General features: G+C 36.1%; 1 protein-coding gene across 2 annotated transcripts in view; it reads left to right on the top strand.

Annotated features, from left to right (window-relative positions):
* The window catches only part of LOC150102540 (protein MEMO1-like), a 128,178-nt gene that overhangs the window by 79,653 nt on the left and 22,352 nt on the right, over nt 1–26,173 (top strand). For both annotated transcript variants that reach the window (XM_090398915.1, XM_090398916.1), the window contains exon 7: nt 9,967–10,043. In XM_090398915.1, coding sequence (XP_090255041.1) covers nt 9,967–10,043 — 77 coding nt within the window. The remainder of the gene's footprint in view (nt 1–9,966; nt 10,044–26,173) is intronic.

Raw genomic sequence — 26,173 nt, 5'->3', positions numbered from 1 at the left:
TTGACCCTTAAGCACCCCGACAAATATTATTATTATTATTAATCCGTGACACCTCCAAGGAGTCCGAAGACCCGTCGAGAGAGGGCACTTACTCTACAGTGAACTGCAACTACCATCATCATCTACACCAACACCACCACTAGACAATCACAAACATCCATGCTCATGGCAGGATTCAAATCTGCAGCCTTTTGACTGGAGAGTGGATACGCTAACCACTTGGCCAACCAGGCTGGCAATGAAAACATTCCTACCATGGAATTGTTGTGGATTTCATCAAAACAGTGATGACATCAAAGCGCTCTTGCAGAAGTATAAATCAGTATGCTTCTGACTGCAGGAAACGTACCTAAAGCTAAGAGGTGATCCTACATTACAAAATACTACCATCATTTGTAAGGACAGGACATGTCCTGATCATAGAGGGGTCACCATCCTTGTGGGCAACCACACCCCCTTCTAGCAAGTCTTGCTCAATTCAAATGTAGAAGCAGTTGCTGTCTGACTGTTGGAACTCTATTAACAGTATGCTTTATCTGTGTTCCTCCTTTTGCAGATATCTCTCAAGATGACATGATATTATATTGCAGTTATCATCCCTTTACTTATAATTTAAATGGGCTCAACACTCTGGAGTAGTTTTCGAACAAACATCAGAGGAAGAGTTGTTGAGCATATGCTTGATAACAGTAATCTATCACTCCTAAACACAAAGCAATGCTTACCATATGCCTACCTGAACATTCACTGCCCTACAACTGTTTGCTCACCCTACCTTTTTCCCACTCTTCAAAGTGGGAAACTGATGAGAATTTATTTGGGAGTGATCACTTTCCCGTGATACCTACTTCCTGCATAGGCAACGACGCACTCCATCATGGTTATCATGATGAAAAATTGAGCAACTTGACTGACTCACCTTTCATCATTAGCAGAATTTGATTCTGCAATGGCTAGCTCTTCATCCATCAGCGATGCAATGAATCATGACAGAATGCATTACACGAGCTGCCTCAACAGCAATTCCTAAGGCATCTAGTCTGTTTCCACATTTCCCTAAGCCATAGTGAAATGACAATTTCACAGTGGCCAAAGTAGCTCATAAGAAAGCCTTGGTATTTTTTGAAGATACCCCACTACAATAATCCTCATTGCTTTTAAATGTGCCAGAGCTTGAGCAAGACACATCTAGCATCAGAGCCAAAAGGAATCTTGGATCCAGTATACATCCCAACACTAAAGAAGTCTGGAGGAATAGGAAATTAAATGCAGGTATACCCCCCCCCCCCACACACACACACACTGGCTCTCTGTCCTTGAAAACAATCATTGCACAGTTTTTTATTGAAGACAGTTGCTGACACATTGGGGAGATTTTTACAAAAAACATCAGCAACATCTTCCTATCACCCTGAGTTCCTTTCCCAAATCCAGTTTTTTCTTCAAACAGCTTGAAAGAATACAACAGACCATTCACAAAAGAAATGAAACCTGCATTTGCTTAAATACTGTCTGACTGCTGTTGGACCAGGCAATATAAATAAAAACTTCTGTTGCCATCTTTCAGGAATCAACCATTGCACCTATACAACAGAGTTTTCTGTGGGAGCATATTTATGGATAACTGGCAAAAGGCAATTATAATTGCCTTTCCTAAGCCAGGGAAGAGCCCAAAATCCCCAAGTAACTACTGCCCAGTTTTTTTGTTTTTTTTTTATGTTGGGGCCCATATATGAGAGGTTGGCTGGTCAACCTATAGTACGTTAGTACCGTATATGGGTAGTGGGTTGGGAAAGGAGAAACTTGTATACATTTGATTTAAAAGCCTGTATGTTGTATTCCTCGGGAAATACATCGGGGGGGGAGACTATTCCACAGTAGCAAGGATGGAGGAGGAGGAAAGGAAGCTTGCTCTGTGGGTTTCAAGGTGTACTGTGAAAGGATGTTGGGCAGCAGCTGTATGTGTTTCAATGGGCTTAGTACAGAGTGGGAGAATTATAGATGCTGTTTCAGATCAACATTTCCCATGGAAATATTTATAGAATATAAAAGTCGCAGAGACTAAGCGTCTATGTGAAAGTGAGGGGAGCGAGTTGGTGAGAGATGAGTCTAATATTGCTCTCCTCTGTATTGAGTCAAGCATTTTGAGGGAGCTTTTAGGAGCCTGAATTCTCATCAAATGTGAGAGCAGTATTCGATAACTGGGTGGATTTGTGATTTGTATAATGTTAACAGCTCTTTAGAGGTGAAGTAGCATCTTGAGTGAAAGAGAGAACCTATTTTTTTGAAAGCTGAGGTTGCAATGGTTGTGATGTGTTTATTCCAGGAGAGTCTTGATGTCAGGGTAATTCCGAGAAGAGAAATCCCATCTTGTCTGGGAATTTGAGTGTTATCAAAAACAATATTGGGAGAAAATGGTTCTTTTTTGTGAGAACCATTTTCTCACAAAACAGAACTGGGTTTTACTAGCATTGAAGTTGATGAGGTTATCTGAGCCCCATTGGAGGATGGCTTGGAGATCAGAATTAAGGGTAGTGGTGGTTGATGTTCTGTGGGTCAAAGTGAGTTGTGCAGAGAAGGGTTTGTCAAATGAGAGGGAGGAGTGTAATGTGCTGTTGTCTTCAAAACTGTGTATTGGGTTAGAGGTCAACTGAAGTAGGTCATTGATATATAGAAGGAAGAGGGTCGGTGAGCTGAACCTTGTGGGACCCCCCAGCATTAGTTGGATGGTGAGAGGATAGAGAGCCATCTACCATCACACATAGTGTTTTCTTCCAGACAGGAAGCTAGCAATCCATCTGCAGAAATCCTGAGACTGTCCAAATGATGGGAGTTTGCTTAGTAAGCCTTTGTGCCAGACGCGGTCAAAGGCTTTAGAGATATCAAGTGCAGCTACTTGGGATTTGCTGAATTTTTCCATGGCATTTGTCCAGCTGGGTGATGCATGAGAGTATATCTCCTGTTGATCGGTTTCGACAGAATCCGTACTGGTGGTCGCTTAATAGTTGGGTACCTTTGAGGTAGAGTAGGAGTTGAGAGTTTATGGTTTTCTCCATCATTTTAGATAGGACTGAAGTGAGTGAGATAGGGTAGTAGTTAGATGGTAGTGATTTATCTCCATTTTTAGGAATGGGTTGAATGCGGGCTAGTTTCCAGGCTTTGGGATATATATACCAGTGGAGTAAGAGTGTGTACAGACGGCATAGGATAGGAGTCAGTTCTGGTGCGCAGACCTTCATGACAATTGGAGGAATGCCATCAGAGCCAGGAGACTTTTTTGTGTCTAATTTAGACAACAGGTTTATGATATCTTTTTTGGCAAAAGGATACAGGGGACATTGCATGTTGGGCAGTTGGAATGACTGGAGGGCATTTGCCATTGTCAGTTGTGTGTGCATTGGAGGCAAAGTGCAAGGCCAGGAGGTTAGCTTTTTCTGTGGGTGATGTTGCAATTGAGCCGTCTGGGTTTGAAGGTGGGAGTAGTGTAGGGCAAAAGTTACGACCAATTACCTTGGCAAGAGACCAAAAGCCATGGCTGCATGGCTTTTGGTCTCTTGCCAAGCCAATTGGTCTTGCAAGCCATGTCCATTTGGACAGGCTGCAAGCTTCCTGCTTTTTGCCAGTTCAAATTCTGTTTTAGAAGAATTGATAATTTTCTTGCATCTGTTTCGGGCTTCGGTATAGGCGTTGAAGGAGGATGGGGTTTGTGATTTGAGCCAGTTATGGTATGCCTGATTTTTCATTTGTACTGCATTGGCACATCTTTTAGAGAACCAGGGTTTAGTTTGGGGATGGCAGTTCAGAGTAGCGTGGGGAATGTATGTTTTCATGCCAGTGGAGATTACTTTGGTGATACGTTTGGACTGGAAGACCGGAAACAATAATCCAACCATGGGAATGAAGCATAGTAGTCTCGGAGGCTGTCCCATTTGGCACTGTTATAATGCCAAACTACTCTTGTGTTGGGAGTGACTGTAAGTGTTGTTGCATGGGGGGAGGAGATGAGATGGTCAGAATTACCCAGGGGGCTCACTACATATTTGGAGGGGTCATTAGTGAGAAAGAGATCTAGGATATTTGGGGAGTGTTTCGGGTTATCTGGTATTCTGGTCGGCTTTTGAACAATTTGTGTGAGGTCATTAGTGATGGCAAATGTTTCAGCATCTCTGCCTGCAGGATCTGTACAACTAGAAGAGGATAGCCAATTGGTGTTATGAACATTAAAATCACCCAGGAGGATGATTGCACTGTTAGGAAAGTGGGACTGGAGAAAATTGACTTTTAGGAAAAGGAAATGAAAGAGCTCAGAATGATTGGTGGTATTAGGAGAGTGATAGAGACAGCAGATGAATTTGACTGAGTGGGGGAGGGATAGCTTTAGCCAAAGAAGGTCGAAGTTGGGAGATTCTAGGTTAGGTGTTCTCTGGCAGGGTGTGTCAGAGCGGATATATGCACAGACACCACCCATGAGTCTAAAGGAGTTAAATAATGTATAGTTAGGGAGGTTGAGATGGATAGTGCTGGGGGGAAGGTGAGATTTGAGTTTCTGTTAAAAAGAGTAGGTGGGGTTTGGCAGACTGCAGATGGTGGTGGATGCTATTAAGGTTGGAATTGAGGCCACGGATGTTGGTGAAGTGGATATGCAAGGTTCTGCGTTCTGTGAGGCATGGATTTGACAGCAAGGGTCTTGTACGTTTCCTATGCAGTGCCTGCATACTGGTCTTCTTGGTGGCTACTAGTGGCATCACTTGGTTTTTGCACTAGTTTGGTTTGTTTGTAGTCTATCATCCAACTGTTGTCTCCATTTTGGCGTTTTTCTTCTAGTTGTCTTCGGAGTTGGCATTTTTGTTCTCTCTGGGCAAAGGTTAGATGAGGTTGGGCACGTATGCGTAACTGGGGACAAATGTCCTTTAGCTTGTTGTTTATCGCCATTATAAATTTGGATGTGTTTGTTGGTGTGTCGCAGGTCACTTTCACGAGACATGGAAAGTTCTTTCCATCCTTTCTTTTGTTTATGGGTTCGAAACGATGGCATTTTAATGATATTTTTGGGATCAAAATTGCATTCTCCTGCTAGTTTGCTGACGTCTTCTTTTAAGGATTCATTGTTTACCGTCGGAAAGTTTAGGATAACGGCGTTGAGTCTCCTATTTTCAGCCTCAAGCGACTCGTGTACTGTAGATGCGATTAGTTCACGAAGTTCATTAGCTGGTGTGAGTGCACTTGCGATTGGGCGCTGGTCGTCGAGTATCTCGAACTTAGTTTCCAACTTTCTGGTTTTGGAGGAAAAGTATCTATCATAGTATTAAGCTGTTGTTCGAGGTTTTCAACTGTCTTGCCTGGGTTTAGTAGCTGTTTTATGGAAGGAGGCACATCATACAGAAGTAGGGCTGGTTGAAATCGGTAAAAATCTTTATCGCTGATTCATCTATTTTCGCGCAGGAAGTAAGCAGCCAGTTGCAACAGAAATTGCACATTATACCTTTTTTCTTTCTTTAAGTTTGGTTTCACAGCTGCAGCACTTTGTGATGTCATTTGGTTCGTTGGTGATCAGCAACGCTACGCTGACGGGACTGGAGGTAATCTTCCGTTGTTGGCCTGTGTTGCCACCATCTTTACTTCACACAGTAGGCATAGTGCTTTCACGTGGCTGTTTTCTTAATTGTAAAAAATAGCTGATTTAATGGACTAAGGGTACTTATGAGTTGTGCTGAAATAATCAGCTCCTTAATACCTCTTTTAGTTTTTAGTTTACTGCTTATTTTTCACAAAATAAACTTTTAATTACAATGAAATGCGGGAGCACAAGTTTAACGTAACTTATTCACAGGCACCACCTATATAAAGTTGCTCTGACTAGCTGCTTATGCAAGATTCTGGAAAAAAAAATGGTCAGCTCTCATCTTTTGATTTGTGGAGAGAAACTACCTTTTTTCCAGAACATCATCTGACTTCCAAAAATACATTCTTCTTCTGATCATCAACTCTGGCTGGAGGCATCCAATAGAGATGCTTTCTAAAACACGAGCATCTATTATTGGTTTTCTTTGAAATAGCAAAAGCATATGACTGCTTGGAGATCTGGAATACTGAAAGACTTGATAATTTTGGTCTTCATCCCTCTTTTTATCAAGAATTTCTTATCTAACTGAATCTTCCAAGTCTGAGTGAGAACTATCCTCTCCCACCCTATAACCAAAAGGTGGAAGACCTACAAAGTTCACTTTTAAGTGTAACACTTTTTGCAATCAAGGTCAACTCAATAACAGAACAATTTCCTCCAACAGTAAGTAATGCCCTATATATATATATATATATATATATATGGATATATATATATATATGGATAGCCTCACCATCTTCATATAATATGCAGGTCATAGGAAGACAGCTGCAGCAAGCCATTTGACCATCTTTCAAAATGGTGCTTGCAAATGGGTTCAGATTTTTTCACAGCAGAATACATTTTGTGTGCACTTTTACCACAGACATTTCTTCATCCTGATCTGGAACTACAATTAGGACAGTTATTAATTCCAGTTGTACTAGAAGCCAAGTTCATGGCACTTGTATTTGACAGCAAACTCAGTTTCCTCTCTTACATACATCAGTTACAAGATAAGTGCTGTAAAGCAGTGAAAGTTCTCTGCGCCTAATCTTCCACCTATTGGGGTACTGACAGATGTTCTTTGCTTTGTTTGTGCATGGCATTAATAAAGGGAGAGAGAGAGAGAGAGTACTGCAGTGGCTAGACTCTTTTTACCATCATGCTATCAGAATTGCAACCGGTGCATTTTGCACATTATCTATTCCTAATCTGTACATCATGGCAATTGAACCATTTTTGTGGCTTTGTAGCCAGTAGCTGTCTCTATTGTATGCAACAAAAATAAAAACTCTGCCAGACAACCCTCTGTGGCCAACTAATTTTGTCCACAATGGGATAGTCTTTACAACACTCAACAGACTGCCATAAATCCTTTTGGTTTGCAGATCAAATCTCTCCTACAAGTTCGGTAGATTGCAGTAAGTAACATAGCCCAGATGCCCTCAAACACTTCCACTGTGACAATCAAACATGCCAGCATGTAGCTTTTCTTTCAACAGGCTACCTAAATTTTTAACCCTTCTTGTCATCTACCAGCAGTCTTCGAAGCTCATTGAACTGAATATTTTGATTTTGTCCCTGTCTACACAGATTGCTCAAAATTGGAGCACTATTCAGATTTTCTACAATCTTTCCAGACAACATTATATCTGTACAAGTCCACTACAGTGTTACAAATTTACAGCTGAGCTGTATGCGATAGAGCTTGCACTAAAATAAATCAGATTCTATTATTAAACCTTATAATGACATTGGATTTCATTGCTACAAAAAGTGCATAATATATTCAGATTTCCAGAGTTCTCTTCAGGCATTAAAGAAGTCTAGAGCTGCAAAAGCATCCAGTGCTGTCTTGATTTCAGTACCTCCTCTTTCAGTTATGTAAGCTATACTTTGATGTATGTTTGTGTTGGATTCCAAACATGTTGGGATTAAGGGAAACAAAGCTGTAGATACTGCAGCTAGGTCAGCTCATTTCTCAAACATCTGTCTTCCTGTACTCTTCATAGAATACCAGCAGATTAAAAAATAAATAAATAAATCAGCTAACACCTTTTATTCCCTTATAGGGAGTAGTCGAGGCCTTTTAACTGTATCTAGCTTTTGGAGACTGAGTGGGCAGTTCATTCTCCACTGGTAGCCAATCAGCAATAGCTGGCCCAAGACTCACTAATTATAAGTAGCAACAGTGAAGAGGCAGACAAACGAGTGCTACCATCTCTTGGTACCTAATCCTAGCAGGATATGTTTCTGTCTGAAATAATGTGGGTTCTGTGGTTGCTTTTCTTGAGTTTCCAGGAGAGAAATAAAAAAAAAAAAAAATCTGCTTACCCATGCTAGAGATTGACTAACTTTGGGAACTAGTCAAAGAAAGGCTTAGAATAAGTTCCTCCAGTCAGTGACTAGACTTGAGCATGACTCTTTGCAGCCAAGCACAGAGGATGCAAGTGCCACTTTCACTGACCTACACATGCCTACCAGCAGATTATCAGAGAAATACTTTTATCCTAGTCACACTTATCTTGGAACAGAGAAACTGATAAGCTCTATCAAATTAAGCCTGAATTTATGGTATTCTAGCCTGTGCAAGTTCAAACAGAGGAAGTTGTTCTTTTTCGGCTTCGCATAGGTCATAGTCATCTTACATAGTCCTGCTGATGAGTAATGACATGCATGTGTATGAGTTTTGTGATGCTGGACTATTCATCACTCGTATTTTGACTGTCCTTGTTTTTCCAATAGGCCCAGTCATTATTTTAGCCACTTTTATAATATGCCTGAATCCTTATATACTCGGGCAGATTTTATCACACCCATTGACTGTCACCTGGTTTTTAAATTTTTGGAGTATTTATCTTTACCATCTCATACACACACACATATATATAACTTATTAGTTTGACTTATTGTAAATATGCTTTTAAAAACCTTTTTTTTAATGCATGTTTTATGAATTTTAATACTTCTTATAGTTCTTTTTACATCATCTGTTTTATACCCGTCTTTTACATTTGTTTCTCTAAATTGATTTTAGGGTGTTTTGCTTGTTTATTACTTAGTATACTTTTAAAAATGTTTCATTTATGATTATTATTATTATTTCGAGTTTTATATATAGTGTTTAGACCTTTTTTTTTGCCACTCATTTATTATCTGTTCTCATGCAGCATGATCTTAATGTCCTTGTGCTATTAAATTCAAAGCAAACTTCTTTACATGCAATATACATAATGTCTTTTTCAGTGAAAGATGTAATACAAATGAACTGGAATCTGATTATAGAAATGAATGGGAGATGTAACTTGGAAATAACTGTAGAATAACACATATGCCACAATAAATAGCTTTTTTTTTTTTTATTATGTAAATATTTCATCTTACATACCATCAGTACAACTAATGGATCTAATGGCAAAACAGCAAGTTATTACATAGATCAACATATAAACATGAATGGTTATATAAAGAAAGTTCTGAAATCTTACTTCATAGACCTAATGTTAATCAAAATGACTGTCTCACTATTCCAAAAGTGTGGAAAATTGTTATCTTCAATTGTATTCAATAATTTAACTGCTATATTTTAATTTCAGTCCAGTAGGATTCTAATTTAAGCGTGTGCATTAAGTACTGTTTTTTGAATTCAATTCCTATTGTTTTTTGTTAGTTGTACTGATGATATATTTTCATAATAAAAAAGTTATTTACTGTGGCACACGTGTTATTCTATAGTTATGGATACCCCACAAGTTTCGCTATATAAAAAAGTAACTTGAAAAGTTTATTTTATTGAATTAGATTATGCATGAAATATTTAAACACTCCAGCATAGTTAGTGATTGAACTGTACCTGCAGGAAAAAAGTGATATGGGGAATTGGTCTCCTGATAGCTATCTGTAGACTGGTACTGATCTGCAGTCTTTAAAAATTTTATTCATAATGTGTGCACGCGCGCGCGCGCACACACACACACACACACACAAACTTATTATGTTGTATTTGTATCGTGGTGTTAAATGTCAGACCTTTATAATACCAACTAGTCATTCAGATTTATTTTGATTTTCTGCTATTCCATGTAAAGCAAAAGATTACCTTGTCTGGAGTTTTTTTTCTACAGAATGGAAACTTTAGAAAGTAATCTTTACTCTGCTCCACTCAAATTCATATGGAAATATGTTATGCATGTCTTCTTTCTCTCTCTCTCTCATATTTTGCTGATTGTAAAATATAAAATCACATTAAGGTCCCTTTTTTTCATTCTTTAAAATAGAAAACATTTCATATATTTTTAAGTTCATTGCTTGCAAATGATTATTAAAAAAAAAATTAATTTTTTCCCTATTTCTTTACACAGGAGCACGTTTTCATTATCAGTATTATGATAAAGCATGGGGAGAAGTATACCAGTGTATACAAAAATTAGATGAACTGGTAAGGTACTAATATAGTTCCATAGGTTATTTTAGTAATGTTTATATATAATTATATACTAATTATAATTATATATATATAATTAGTTTAATAACTAATTATATATATATAATTAGTTTAATAACTAATTACATATATATAATTAGTTTAATAACTAATTACAAGAAACCTCGCTTAATGCAAATTCGATATGTGCAATTGAGTGAAATGATACTATTTCCTGCTTTAAGTGAGTGATTAATCAGTTAAAGTGATTTTTTATGTTATGGAAAATTTTATGTAACGCAAAATTTTTTGTTGCCAATCTGCAGTGAGCAGAAAAGCTGGAAGTCACTAAGAGACACGAAAGTGGCTCTAGTAACATAACAATTGCGAGACCTGGGATACAGTGAGTCTACAGTTTGGACTATATTAAATAAGAACAAAGAATAAGGAAAGGTTGCTACCACTTCTTTAAGCATGCAGATCATCTGAAATAGAAGCCATTTAATGATCAAGATGGAGCGAAATTGATTCCAAAAGAAACCAATTTCGTTGACGTTGATCATTTGCAGATCGTCATAATTGCCCTCCTGAATTATGCTTTGCAATTTTTCAGGAAACTTGCTTTAGAATCTTTATCAGCACTAGCAGATTCCCTAGTTATTCTTACGTTATGCAGCCCAGTTCAATTTTTAAAACGGTCAAATCATCCTAAACTTGCAGTAAAGCTTTCACATTCCTCTTGAAATTTGGTCTCTTTCGATGAGGTAAAAAATATTAAGCTTTTCTTTTAATATTCCCTGTACTAAGAGGTACTCTTTTTTGGTTATAATCCTCAATCCAGAATCATTAAATTGCTTCTATTTTGGGTTATCTGCATGCTTAAAGAAGCGGTAGCAACTTTTCCTTATTCTTTGTATTCTTTGCTCTTATTTAATATAGTCCAAACTGTAGACTCACTGTATCCTAGGTCTCGCACAATCATTGTGTTACTAGAGCCACTTTCATGTCTCTTAGTGATTTCCAGCTTTTCCACTCACTGCAGATTGGCAACAAAAAATTTCGTGTTACATAAAATTTCCCATAACATAAAAAATCACTTTTAACTGATTAATCACTCACTTAAAGCAGGAAATAGTATCATTTCACTCAATTGCACATATCAAATTTGCATTAAGCGAGGTTTTCCTGTAATTAGTTATTAAACTAATTATATGAATATGCCAAAAACTTTCCTAGCTAAAACTGAAGCATCTCAACCAGGACACAAAGCATCTAAAGATCATCTTATGCTTTTATTAGGAGGCAGTGCAGAAGGTGACTTTAACCTGAAGCCTATGTTAGTTTATCGTGTGCAAAATCCAAGATTTAACATTATTAAAGAAATCAGAACAATTGGAAAAGAATTTGAATTTAATGAACTGGATAATGAAGATGTGAGAAACTTCTTTGATTCCTATTCAGAACAGCTAAATGAGAATGATTTCCTTCAACTAGAAGAACAGCATGCATATGAAGAAGACGATAAGGAGTGCGAACAAGAAAAGAATGTTACGACTAACGTTCTTTTCTGCTAACTGCAAAAGAACTTGAGCTAGTTTATATTCACATTGAGTAATGCTAATGAATTTTGTTTGATGCTTATCCTGATATGGATTGAAGCTTCGAAGTCTGCTGAAATCTTGATAAAGCATTCGACAGTTATCGCAAATTGCATGACAAGATGAAAAAGTTGAGCACAATTCAAACATCTTTACTTAATTTCTTTTGTAAAAGAGTATCTCAATCAAATGTTTAGACATTAAATTAAAATTTAAGCAATTGATTTTTATTAACTTTGATGATTTTATCCTCTAATATAGTGTATACTGTAATTTTTTTCCCCAAATTTATGCTAACTGATGGATGAATTATAATTATTTCTATTGTTTATTGTATTCGCTTAATGCGATTTCACTTAGCGTGCCTTAATTGATGGATTAATTAATCATGTTAAGTGAGTGTTTTCCTGTATATATAATTAGATACTAATTTGCATTTGATTGTCATTATTCAGTTTTATTTTACATTTCTTTCATGCCCTTCTACAGATTTAAGATGCATTTGAAAACTGTACATGACCAAACCAATGTTTTAAAGTTATATACTAATGATTTTATGCAAGTTTTTCTACTCTAGTTATTTTATATTCCTTAATCTAAAAATCCTTCACATTTAAATTTAAAAAAGTAAATAAATAAAAAATCAGCTAATACCTTTTATTCATGTATAAGGAGTAAGTGAGGCCATTTTAGCTGTAACTTTTGGAGAATGAGTGGGCAGTTCACTCTCCACTGGTAGCCAATCAGAGATAGCTGGCCCAAGGCTATCACCAATTTATCAGCATGCAGTGAAGAGACGGTTAGCAATGAAGAGATGGCTAACAATTTCAGACATTAAAAATATTGTGTTAGGGACCATTTCATGATCCCCAACACAATATTTTAATGTCTGAAAATAGTGTGGGTTCAAAGATCTATTTTTTTGAGTTTACAGGACAAAAAACCAGTTTCCAGGAGAAAAAACCTGCTTGTCCGTGTCAGAGATCGACTAACTCTGGAACCAGTCTGGAACCTAGTCTTCTTTCATGTGGTCAAGTTCTGTGGAGTGCTCTCACATTTAAATTTTTTAAATTTAAATTGGAAAAGGAGGGATGATGGAATTATTTCATTTAAAAATTTATTACATACACACATATCATTGAATTATGTAATGATTACCAATCTAGTTGACAAGTGCAAACTAAATTATAAAAAGATGTTTATTAACTAGCTTATATTTTGCTGGATTTCACACCAGCATTTTCAGAGCAAACAAAATATTCTAGTTTACATGCGACAATGAGCAAGTGAAAAAATTCAAATTGTAATGGACAAAAGATCTAAAGTTCTAATTTGGTGCCCTGTATAAAAACAGTATGAAATTCTAAAAACACTTAGAGCTAGGACTATTTGTTCTAATGATACATCTTTTACTGCAAAGCTGAACCGTCTTCATCTTCACTATACTTTCTTGGCTAATGGTTGGTATAGATAAAATACTACATGGTCCTTCTACTTCCCCCTGCCCAAACACAAGAACAAGACACCACTATTCTTATTCCATATATCCAAACTAAATCTGAAATTATAGCCAGTGTACTAATAAAACATATCCTTCCCACAGCATTCAATATAATAAATTTAGTTTAATCCTTTATCCAAGTGTGAGCAAACAAAGTTTGCACCTGAAAGTATCTTCAGGACGTGGAGGTAAGGTGGTACAACACCAGGACGACTCCTTGCAAAGGTGGAGCAAGATACCAACTCTCCTGTCTCAGTATCTCTCATAATGCAAAACACATCTCCTTGCGGATATGTCTAATAACTTTCAACAACTTTCAAACCACAGCATTCATATGTCAAATTAGTAACTTCAATCTGCTCTCCTACAGACAAACTCCATTTATTTGTACATTCTGGAGTGTGTGAAGTTCTCTGTGATTGTGAGCTAGCCTGCTGTGGACAGACAGGAAGATCTGTTAACACTGTTCAAGGAAACTGTGAACAGATTCTTCCTTTCTTCTATTCTTCTTGCCCACACACGGCACTGATGTGCTATAGGTCTTGTGACCTTTTATCTGTGGATCATATATAAAATTATATGCTTCCTCTATCGCTCTCCAAACTTCTGCCACTCCAACTTCTCTCTCTTTCTAAAGTTTGACTTTCTGCAGTCGAAATACCCCAATAGTGAGATCATCCTTCTTGGGAGCTCTGTCCACAATTCGTATTGGTTCCCCTTCTCAAGTTTCACCTATGAAGCAGGTAGGAATGCTGAGGTGTTTGCCATCAGCAATGACATATCCCAGATCATTACTCTTCCTAACAGAATACCTGACAACCCCCACCAATTTGCCAACACACTTCACTTCTTCAGAACAAACTTGCCTTCCAGGTATGCTGTAGTTGTTGGTTCTTCTCTTGGTAACTCAGACCACAACCTCTTAGAAGTCTCTTTTTCCACAGAACAACCTTCATCCACCAGTTCCTTTGTGTCCTTTGGCACCACAAGGGTACAACTGGGAGGACTTCCATAACTTCTATTCCCCCTTCCAATGGTCTGACTACTGCTTCAGCAATGATGGCTGAGCATTTGGAGTGGAATATGGAATGAAAGCCTTTATTCCTGTGAGGAACACCTGCTCAGACTGAATAACAGAAATTATCCTCACAGGCATAAAGGCTTTCATCCCTTATTCCACTCCAAATTCTCAGCCCCCATTCAAGCCTTGGGTCTCAAAAAATGCCAATAAAAGAATGAACATCTGCTTACCATGAATGGCTCAAGACCAAAACTCCAGCTGCATATGCCTATACTGCAACTCGCAACAGTTGCAAAAGAATCATCACCAAGTCCAAGTCAGACTTCGAAAGGGAAAATGGCAGTCGCTCCTCCTGATCCCATGCCAAGGCCATTCGGCACAAATTCTGCCCACTCAGGTTTCCACTGCTCTCACATCCCGATGGTACTGTAGTTACCTCACCTAAAGACAAGTCCAACTTATTGGCATCACTCTTCTCTTCCAATTCTTGCATTGATAACCTGGGCAAAGTTCCCTCCATCCACCAAGAATAGCTCCCTTCATGTCTTCCATTATCTTCCTACAAAAAGAAATCTGAAGAATTCTTAATAACCTGAACAAACAAGGCATCTAGTCCTGATGGTATCCCACCTACTGTGATAAAAAAATTGTGTCCCAGAACTAACACATCCTGTATCGCCTCTTCAATCTATCCTACTCAACTGGCATCTACCTTTTAACATAGAAACAGGTCCACATCCAGCCCATCCCGAACAAAGGTGATAATAGTCAACCAACAAACTGTCAAATTGCTCTCAATTCTGTTCTCTCTAAAATTAGGGAGAGGGTCATCAACAACCAACTTTTGAACCACTAGAGACATACCAATTAATCATTGACCAGTGGTATGGATTCTGCCACTTGCAATCTATTGCTGATCTTCTTGATTTCACCACTCACTTCTGGACTCAAGCCATGGAGAAATTTGGAGAAGCTCAGGTGGTTGCCCTTGACCTTTCCAAGGCATTTGATTGGTTTGGCACAGGGACCTACTTAACAAACTACCATCCTATGGTCTTCCTTCCTCACTCTGCAACCTGATCACGAACATTTTCACTGGTTGTTCACTACGTGTCATGATGGATGGTTTACTCTCCTCAGATTTCCCCACCAATACAAGAGTACCTCAGGGTTTTGTTCTTTCATCCACTCTCTTCCAATATAAATGTATATAAATGACCTACTCTCACAGACTTCCAATCCTATCCATAGCTTTGCTGATGACAGTATACACTCCATTCCTCCTTTTCATTCGACAAACCATGTAGTGCTCAACTATTAGAATCCTCAAGATCTACCACAACCAGGGACCTGAACTCAGATCTCCTGGCTATATCCCAGTGGGGCAAAGACAGCTTTGTGAACTTCAATGCCACCAAAAACTCAGTTCTGTCTGATCTCTTGCAAAAAAGAGCTCCCCCCCCACACACACACCCTTATCTTCAGTAATACCGAGATATCTAAACACAATCAGATTTCTCTTCTTTGACTGACCTGTGCCTCCAATCTTTTCTGGTGCAACCACATTTCAACTGTAGCCTTTGCATCCTCCAAAATACTTGTTGTACTTTTTTGCACAAGACACTACTTCAAACCTTCAAACTTTGTACAAAGCCCCAAATCTGCCCTGCCATGGAATATTGCTCCAAAGTGAACCAAAATCCTCTCTAAGTTTGTTTGATTCCATTCAGAAGAGGTCAGTCTGGCCAATTAAGGATCCCTCTCTTGCAGATGTTCAGTTTCTGCCTTGTGCCTCCTCACCAGATGCTTTAATGGACAGCATTCTGCTGAATTGACCACTATTATTCCTCCAAAATCATTAAAACAAGAGCCACTGCTAACCAACCTTTTTTTACAGTCCATCTTAAAACTTACTGAACCAACTTCACTGCCTCCTCTTGCATTCCATCTGCTTCTTTCCCTTGGAACAGTCTATCCCCACTCTCCCTTCCCTTCCTTACAACCCTCAGCTGTTCAAGCAAAATAAGAACAGATTCTTCCTTTCTTCTGTTCTTCTTTCCCCCCCACATGGCACTGATGTGCTACAGGTCTTGTTACCTTTCATGTGTAGATCAGATATAAAAGGAAAAAAATCTTAACATCTGCCTTGGAGAACATAAATAATACATTTGCAACTATTATTATAAAAAGTCTGGACTGCCAGACCATGGTTTGAACATCCCTTCATGCAGGATTAGATGGAAGAAAACCAATGTGCTATATAGAATTCGTTACAGATCAGAAAGATTATTTTTAGTGTCAGCAATGGTTTCGAAGCATTATCCTAACCGTAGCAAGTATAATTGCATTAATTGCCAAAAATTTGGAAGGCTGTTATCCTAATATCAACTCTTACCCAACTGTAATACTTCATATGCAACATCTGTGTGCCAAATTAGGTCTATAACATACACTTTGCTCTAATGATGCTAGATTGAAATCCAGCAAAATATAAGAAAATATAAACCATTTAATAAACATCTTTTTATAATTTATTTTATTTTATAATACCTCTAAAAATAAGTTATGAATATAAGAGTCATCAGTAAAGTTCTGCAAGCTTGACATATCATGTAACTCAAATTTTACCTTAGCTCTATCCCCACCAATTAAACACCCTATTGCTTTTATGTTTTCAGCACGTGTATGTTATAGCATGTTTTAAAGTTTTTTTTGCTAGTTTCATCACAGGATGAATGCACAAATTATTAATGCAAAGTTATATAATAAAGTATAAATAGTGGGAGAAAATTGAAAAAAAAGTTTAATTTGACTGTTCAACCTTTGATATGAAATCATCAAGAGATACTTTCTTCTATTCAAAAAGGTCCTCAGTAACAGACTAAAAGTGCCACATGTTTCTCTTTGGAATTTTAAGACCCTACAAAGAAGTCTCATGCAATGAAAAAGAAACTAGACATGACTAGTTTCTTTTTCATTGCATAAGACTTTTTTTTTTTTTTTTCATATTTAAGAGAAGAATCAAACTAAAAGATCAGCATAACAACAAAAAATACAGAATTCTGTAGGATTTCAATGATTTTAATTATGTGTTGAACACGCATTTGATGTTGTGCACAGTGGCATGCTCTCATTTGCATGCTAGACTGGCCATAGCTAGGAAACATTCAGGTAAATTAATGCTAGGATTTATATTCAAATGCATAGGATCTAATGATATTTTCAAAGATTTCCAGATTTTCCTTTCTGTTGTGTCATATCAAGTGGTGTAAGATTCTGGATTCATTCCACAGAACTCCGTCTCTCTCTCTCTCACACACACTACCAAGGCATCATGTGGATATTAGCTGAAGACAGCATCTACAAAGATGGGCTGTGGTTTCACTCTCTGGTATTCTATATCTTTAACATGCTTCTGAATGCATTGTTCAATAGATTTCTCAGTCTGTCCATAATGCAGTGCCCTGCTGGATATTTCAGGGAAACTACTTTGATCAATCCTGATGAAAGGAGTAAATACTGTTCTAATTTTATATTCCAAATGGAATTTTAGCTAGTTTTACAGAAACAGTAATATAGGGAAGAGTAATAACCTGTACCTTCTATATTACTAGAGGTAGATTGAGTGTGTTGGTTGGTAAGGAGTCTTGAAACTATGCATTCATCGTAGCTATTTTCTAAAGAAACTGGAGGTTCTTTGGCTAGCTCTTTTTCATCAGTAATGAGGCAGCAGGCTTTTACTATCAGCCTGTTACATTTTTGCATTGATCTGGTTGGCCAGGTGGGTAGTGAATGAATTTGTGTATTAGGCTATGGATTTGAAACCATCCACTTCTAATATACTACTCAATGTAATTGTACTCCATGTAATTGTACCTTCAGTTATCTGACTGGCAAATTGCTTCCTGCTTTTGGTGAATAATTGAGGGATACCAGCCTCTCCAACTGGATGTGTGTGTGTGTGTGTACAAAATTCATGAGTTTGACTGTATGATTTACATATTTATCTATGTATGAAAGTTTTAAGTGTATATCAAATTAGTGCTCATCTTAATTGGTCTAATGCAATTATTTGTAGGATAACTTAATACTCTAATTTATTAATTAATTGTAACCAAATCTGCACAGAGTGGGGGACAATGTGTTTGTTTTAAGGTGCTGTATATTAGAAAACAGTAGTGAAGGAGAACGCTATATTTGGTTGGTATATTTTAATTACTCAGAGGTGTACAATTTGGAAGAGGAGGCCAAGGCTTACCTCCTTTGACTACGATGCTGTTTCCCATTGTAAATATGGGCAAAAAAGTTATAAATTTATGAAAAATTATGTATTAAAAACTTGTCTATATTATATATAAAAAGTTGCCTACCACATCAGTTCAGACTTCATGCACACAAAACCGATGAAACTCGGAAAATATCAATAAAAACACCAAAACTAGGAAAATAGAAAACTTCAGTTACATTCCCAATAGAGAACCATAGAACAAGCAAAATATTTCAGCTATTTTTGCACAATTTTTAGGAAGATGGCAAGTTAAATCTGGCAATAGACAACAGAATAAGCAAAGCTGGTATGGTGGGGAGCCCAGATGAATAACTTCATAAGGAATAATAGAGAATTTATCCAAAACACAAAACTAGCAGTAGACAAGACAGTGTTCAAACCAGTTTAAGTCATGGATTTGAGAGTTGGGTTAGAAATAAAGTACTTGATCAAAGAATACAGATATGAGAGTTTTGAGAAACATTAGGGAAATTAACAGATGGCATCAACGGTAGAATCATATTAAAAAAAAATTAAAATATTAGAAAGGAACTTGATATTGTTAGCATTCAAGAATGTATGAAAAGAGTTAATCTAAGGTGGTGTGACCACTTAAATAGAATGGGTGAGGAAAGGTTAGCAAAGCAGGTAGGTGTTTGATGCCAAGATGGCAGGAAAGAGACTCAAAGGAAGACCAAGATGTAGGTGGATTGATTCAGTCAGGTGAATTTAGAAGCACAAAATGCTAGATATGAGAATATTGGAGGGTTGACAAGTAGATTCGTTTGGAGGAAGATTGTTGATAGGAGATTAATAATACTGTAAATTTAATCCTGTAGTGCTGTCATAGTAGCCTGAACAAACCTTGAAGGTACATATCAGAAAACTGATGATGATGAATGTATTTTTCTAAACACACACACACACACACACACACGGCTTTTCCAGATATTATGATTTACTCCTCCACTCATTACATCAATGCACCTAAGTAATTTAAATGCATCAAAAATGCAATCTGAATACTTGATTTGGGTCATATTTGAAAATTAAATAAAAATATAATACAACTGTCTTTTCAAAATTTCCTGAGCAAGATGAATATGTGGTATCCAACACAAGGTCTCAAATTTCTCATTATCACAATCACTGCATTCATTTTGATTGGGTAAGAAACCATTCTCCAGTTTTGGAAACTTTGGGCTCATTAATCACCTATTTTGTGTAAGTAATATGAACTTCAGTAAATATATAAGTGACTCACAGCAGAAGCATTATTAGGTGAGTAGAAAGGAGATGACATCCGGGTGGAATTCACAATGTTCATACAGCACAGAAGTGAAAGAGGTGACAGGAAAGATAAAGCAGTATATGACAGAGCAAGTGAAATTAAGGAGAAAATATTATATAGTGATTTCACAAAGACAGATAGATATACTTGATGAGTATGAAGAAATCAGGTTTTTCAGGTGTGAAGAGGAAGGATCTTAGCAATGCTGTTTGAATATAATAAGAAAGAGTGAATGATTTGACTGTTTTTACATATATGAATCATTTGAAAGGCAACAAGCATGAAAGAAGCAAAAAAGTAGGAGTTAAGTCTGTAACTAAGTCTGTTGCCATAATATCACTAGACTGAATTAAGAAAATTGTAATAATATTGCAAAGAGTCATTATATAGTTTGTGCAGGAGGAGCTATGTGCAATGTGTAGATGCATGGATCGAATTCAATGGACAAAAGGACTTGCATATGACTAAGTATTCAACAAGATACTGCACAGAACCTTTTTATGTAAAATGGAGCACATATGAAGGAATGGATATGAAAGCAGTATATGACTGAGTAAAAGACAGCAGTGATCAGTGGTGTGCCAGCTCTATACTTGGACTGTTGCTATTTATTTGTACATTAATGAACAATGCCCTCCAGAGATGGATTTTCGGACTTTATGGATATCTAATACCATTTTAGCCAAGAATGTTCATGATAAGGTTAGTGATACCTTCTTGAATAAAGAGGATACTTTCCTGCATAAGGTTAGAAAAGTTACAAAATCCCTACTAGAAAAATTTAAAAGATCATTATGAATTTACATAATTACTCATTTGTAAAAACTGAATAAAGGAGGAAGTAATATTGTAATATCTTTGGAGAAAACAAATATTAAATCTCAATTAATCAAAATTATAATAATGGAATTAATTCACATAAAATATTATTTATTAGTAGAATTTTTGCCTGAGTATCACAGGCCATCTTCAGTACATGTAAAAACCTAATTAAACAATAATCAACAATTCCAAAAGGCACCACCTAAGTAGCTAATGTAAGATAACTAAAAAAGGTCATTAGAGGAAAGATCTTAGCAATGCTATTTGAATATAATAAGAGAGAGTGAATGACTTGACAATTTTTGCAGATATGAATCATTTGAAAGGCATCAAGCAAAAAAAGAAAGAAGCAAAAAAAGTACGGGTTAAGACTACTAAGTTTGTTGCCATAATATCACTAGACTGAATTAAGAAAAATGGTAATAATATTGCAAAGAGTCATTATATAGTTTGTGCAGGAGGAACTATGTGCAATGTGTAGAAGCATTGATCGAATTCAATGTGCGAACGGACTTCATATGACTAAGTATTGAACCTTTTTATTTAAAATCGAGCACATATGAAGGAATGGATATGAAAGCAGTATATGACTGAGTAAAAGAAGGCAGTGATCAGAGGTGTGCCAGCTCTATACTTGGACTGTTGCTATTTGTGTGTAGAGGTTTAAGTGCTGTGAGGACATCATTTTGGAGGCTTAATGGATTGTATACAGCACTCAGAAAACAGAATTTAATACTTCCTATATTTCCCACTTTGAAATCTGTATATTTTTATATAAGTAGCAGTTCTTCTAGTTGAAGTGAGTAAGTTTGATAAAAAATTTTGAAATTTTATAAGTGGGACAACCTATGTAGTCTACAGCTAGTCTTAACCGAATACCTGGTTTATGAACTTTTGGAAGACCATACAATCTAGGAGGACCAGCAAAGAAGGTTTTAAGTTTTTTCTTTTGATCTTCATCCCATGTAGATAATTATCTATAGGAGAATTAAATTTTTTTTAATTACACCAGGTGGGATCAGAGGCCTGTAAGTTGAATAGTCGTGGAGTAATAGAGACATTTATCTCTCATATTATTTTTTATCTTGAATAACTACAGCCTTCCCTTTGTCTGCTTTCGTAATAATTAAATTATTATTCTTCAGTGATTTCAGTGCTTTAAATTCAGAGTAAGATTAGGACGAGGAGGCTTGGCATTACAAAGAATTTTTGCACATTCAAAATGCATCCTGTTGGCTGTTTTATGGGATAAGGATGGAATACTTCTATCTATGCTATGAAAAAAATTCATCAGGGATACCTTATTCATAGCAACGGCAAAATTATGTCCTTTTGATAAAACAAAACATTCACTGTCTGTTAGTGGATGACTGGAAACATTGATAACTACTCTATCTGTATCACGTCCATTAGTAATGGATCTAGGGAGGCTTACCAGTGAATCAAACTTATGCTTTAACTTATCATGAGAAGCATTAAAAACCTTTAGGTTGAAGTTGATTTGTGCAAAATAGTGTTAAAGTTTCAGCCACTAATACAGATTCTAGAGCATTCTTGATATCAGCAATTTTTCCATTTAAGAGGGCGAGTGATTTTTTAGCTTTGCATAGCTGATAATTTAAAAGGTGACCTACTGGCCTTTAAATAAAAACCAGCTTCAACATCTCAGACATTCAGGTGTCTACCAGATTCCTTGCTCTTGTGGGTTATCTTATTTCGAATAAACAGGAAAATCTGCTTTTATTCAGCTAGAAGAACAGAAGTCTTATATTCAATTCCTTGAACCTGAACAGTCTGGACTTGCAGAGCATGCCATCCACACTAGACAGAATTCGTTGGAACAAGACAAGAGTCCATCACAAAAGTCGGTTCCTCATGGAATGGCTTTATAAAGAAACATGAAACTTTACCTTCGCTCTCCTAACTTAAACAGATCCGATGGTCTACGTCTATCCCCTTTGTGGGAGATAGTACTTTTTAAATCAGCTAAACTTTCCTAACTTTTTAATTGTGTATGTTTGTTGTGTGTGTGTGTGTGTGTGTGTGTGTGTGTGTGTGTGTGTGTGTGTATATGATTTATTTATTTATTTATCTATTTTTTTAAGAAAAAAGTTAGGAAATTTAATGACCTTTTTTAGTTATCTTACATTAGCTACTTAGGTGGTGCCTTTTGGAATTGTTGATTATTGTTTAATTAGGTTTTTACATGTACTGAAGATGGCCTGTGATACTCAGGCAAAAATTCTACTAATAAATAATATTTTACGTGAATTAATTCCATTATTATAATTTTGATTAATTAAGATTTAATATTTGTTTTCTCCAAAGATATTACAATATTACTTCCTCCTTTATTCAGTTTTTACAAATGAGTAATTATGTAAATTCATAATGATCTTTTAAATTTTTCTAGTAGGGATTTTGTAACTTTTCTAACCTTATGCAGGAAAATATCCTCTTTATTCAAGAAGGTATCACTAACCTTATCATGAACATTCTTGGCTAAAATGGTATTAGATATCCATAAAGTCCGAAAATCCATCTCTGGAGGGCATTGTTCATTAATGTACAAATAAATAGCAACAGTCCAAGTATAGAGCTGGCACACCACTGATCACTGCTGTCTTTTACTCAGTCATATACTGCTTTCATATCCATTCTACATAAAAAGGTTCTGTGCAGTATCTTGTTGAATACTTAGTCATATGCAAGTCCTTTTGTCCATTGAATTCGATCCATGCATCTACACATTGCACATAGCTCCTCCTGCACAAACTATATAATGACTCTTTGCAATATTATTACAATTTTCTTAATTCAGTCTAGTGATATTATGGCAACAGACTTAGTTACAGACTTAACTCCTACTTTTTTTGCTTCTTTCATGCTTGTTGCCTTTCAAATGATTCATATATGCAAAAACAGTCAAATCATTCACTCTTTCTTATTATATTCAAACAGCATTGCTAAGATCCTTCCTCTTCACACCTGAAAAACCTGATTTCTTCATACTCATCAAGTATATCTGTCTTTGTGAAATCACTATATAATATTTTCTCCTTAATTTCACTTGCTCTGTCATATACTGCTTTATCTTTCCTGTCACCTCTTTCTCTTCTGTGCTGTACGAACATTGTGAATTCCACCCGGATGTCATCTCCTTTCTACTCACCTAATAATGCTTCTGCTGTGAGTCACTTATATATTTACTGAAGTTCATATTACTTACACAAAATAGGTGATTAATGAGCCCAAAGTTTCCAAAACTGGAGAATGGTTTCCTACCCAATCAAAATGAATGCAGTGATTGTGATAATGAGAAATTTGAGACCTTGTGTTGGATACCACATATTCATCTTGCTCAGGAAATTTTGAAAAGACAGTTGTATTATATTTTTATTTAATTTTCAAATATGACCCAAATCAAGTATTCAGATTGCATTTTTGATGCATTTAAATTACTTAGGTGCATTGATGTAATGAGTGGAGGAGTAAATCATAATATCTGGAAAAGCCGTGTGTGTGTGTGTGTGTGTGTGTGTGTGTTTAGAAAAATACATTCATCATCATCAGTTTTCTGATATGTACCTTCAAGGTTTGTTCAGGCTATTATGATAGCACTACAGGATTAAATTTACAGTATTATTAATCTCCTATCAACAATCTTCCTCCAAACGAATCTACTTGTCAACCCTCCAATATTCTCATATCTAGCATTTTGTGCTTCTAAATTCACCTGACTGAATCAATCCACCTACATCTTGGTCTTCCTTTGAGTCTCTTTCCTGCCATCTTGGCATCAAACACCTACCTGCTTTGCTAACCTTTCCTCACCCATTCTATTTAAGTGGCCATACCACCTTAGATTAGCTTTTTTCATACATTCTTGAATGCTAACAATATCAAGTTTCTTTCTAATACTTTAATTTTTTAATATGATTCTACTGTTGATTCCATCTGTTCATTTTCCTAATGTTTCTCAAAACTCTCATATATTTTCTAATCTAACTCTCAGATCCATGACTTAAAACTGGTTTGAACACTGTCTTGTCTACTTCCAGTTTTGTGTTTTGAATAATTTCTCTCTTATTCATCTGGGCTCCTCACCATACCAGCTTTGCTTATTCTGTTGTGTATTTCCAAATTTAACCTGCTGTCTTCCTAAAAATTGTGCATAAATAGCTGAAATATTTTGCTTGTTCTATGATTCTCTAATGGGAATGTAATTGAAATTTTCTATTTTCCTAGTTTTGGTGTTTTTATTATTGATTTTCATTCCAAATTTGATATATCTGTAATTCAATTTAGTCAGAGAACCCTTAAGTTTTGCGTGATGAAAACAGGTAGATTGGGGGATGAGAAATTTGTTTTGTAGCTGAACTGTGAATGAAGATTGATGCATGGTAATTTGAGATTTTATTTGTTTAGTGGAAACTGATGGAAACAATATTACCAAAAACTCTGCTTCTGACTAGTTGGAAAGCATTTTAACAGTATAAATTTATCTATGTTGTCATCATGAGATTCACTAGAGAAAGTCCGTGAAATATATGATAAATTAACCTAGCAAATGCAAGAACATCCTCTTAACAGAAAAAATGTTCACATTTGTATTCTGAGATTAAATATGTTCCATCATTCTATTTATGAAGTTGAAACAATCTATTTTAGAAAAAAACCAAACGCATTTAATAAATTTAAAAAACATCTTAACTGCAGTATACAGTATATCTAAACAAAAAAAACATAATAATAAAATAAAATAAAAATTTTCATCACAGTCGTCATCAAATTCTTGATATGTACCCTGAAAGGTGTACATGATATGATAGTACTGCATGAAAAACTTAAACCATTACTAACTTCCTATCTACAATTTTCCTCATATCAATCTGTTACCTGTCAAGACTTCCAGATCTTATATTTCTATCTTCTGAAGCACTTTTTACTTTATTAGTCCACCTATATCTTGGTCTACCTCTGGATCTTTTTCTTGCCAACCTTGCAAAGAACACTTGTTTTGCTAGTCTTTCCTCTTCCATTCTGTTTAAGTGACCATACCACCTGAGATTAGCTCTGTTAACACATTCCTGGATGCTAACAACGTCAAGGTCTTTCCTTATTTTTAATATGATATTGCCGTTGATGCCTCTAATCTTTCTCAGAACTCTCATATCTGCAGTTTCTAATATTTGGTTGTGTTTTATTTCTAACCCAGTTCTCAGATCCATAAGTTAAAATTGGTTTGAACACTCTCTTGTATACAGCTAATTTAGTGTATTGACTAATTTCTCTCTTATTCCATATAAATTTATTCAGTTGACTTCCTACCATACCAGCTTTATTGATTATGTTGTCAATTTCCATATTTAATTTACCATCTTCACTAAAATTCGTGATTAAATAGCTGAAATGTTTTACTTGTTTTAAGATTTTCCATTCACTATGCAGTTGATATTTTCAATGCTTCTGCCTATTTTCATTGTCTTTGTCTTGTTATTGCTGACCATCATACCATATCTATTACAACAGTTATTCAATTTAGTCAGGGAATCCTGCAGACTTGTAGCAGATTTATTTAGAAGTATAACATCATCTGCATAGAGTAAAGAACTGAGATTAACATCTCCAATTTTAATATGAGG

This window comes from Typopeltis vanoorti, chromosome 10 (assembly GCF_054136105.1).
Source record: "Typopeltis vanoorti isolate ZY-2024b chromosome 10, IOZ_Tvanoo_1.0, whole genome shotgun sequence".
NCBI classification, from domain to species: domain Eukaryota; kingdom Metazoa; phylum Arthropoda; class Arachnida; order Uropygi; family Thelyphonidae; genus Typopeltis; species Typopeltis vanoorti.
Note: the sequence above shows the minus strand (reverse complement) of the source record. Positions and strands in the feature narration are given on the sequence as shown.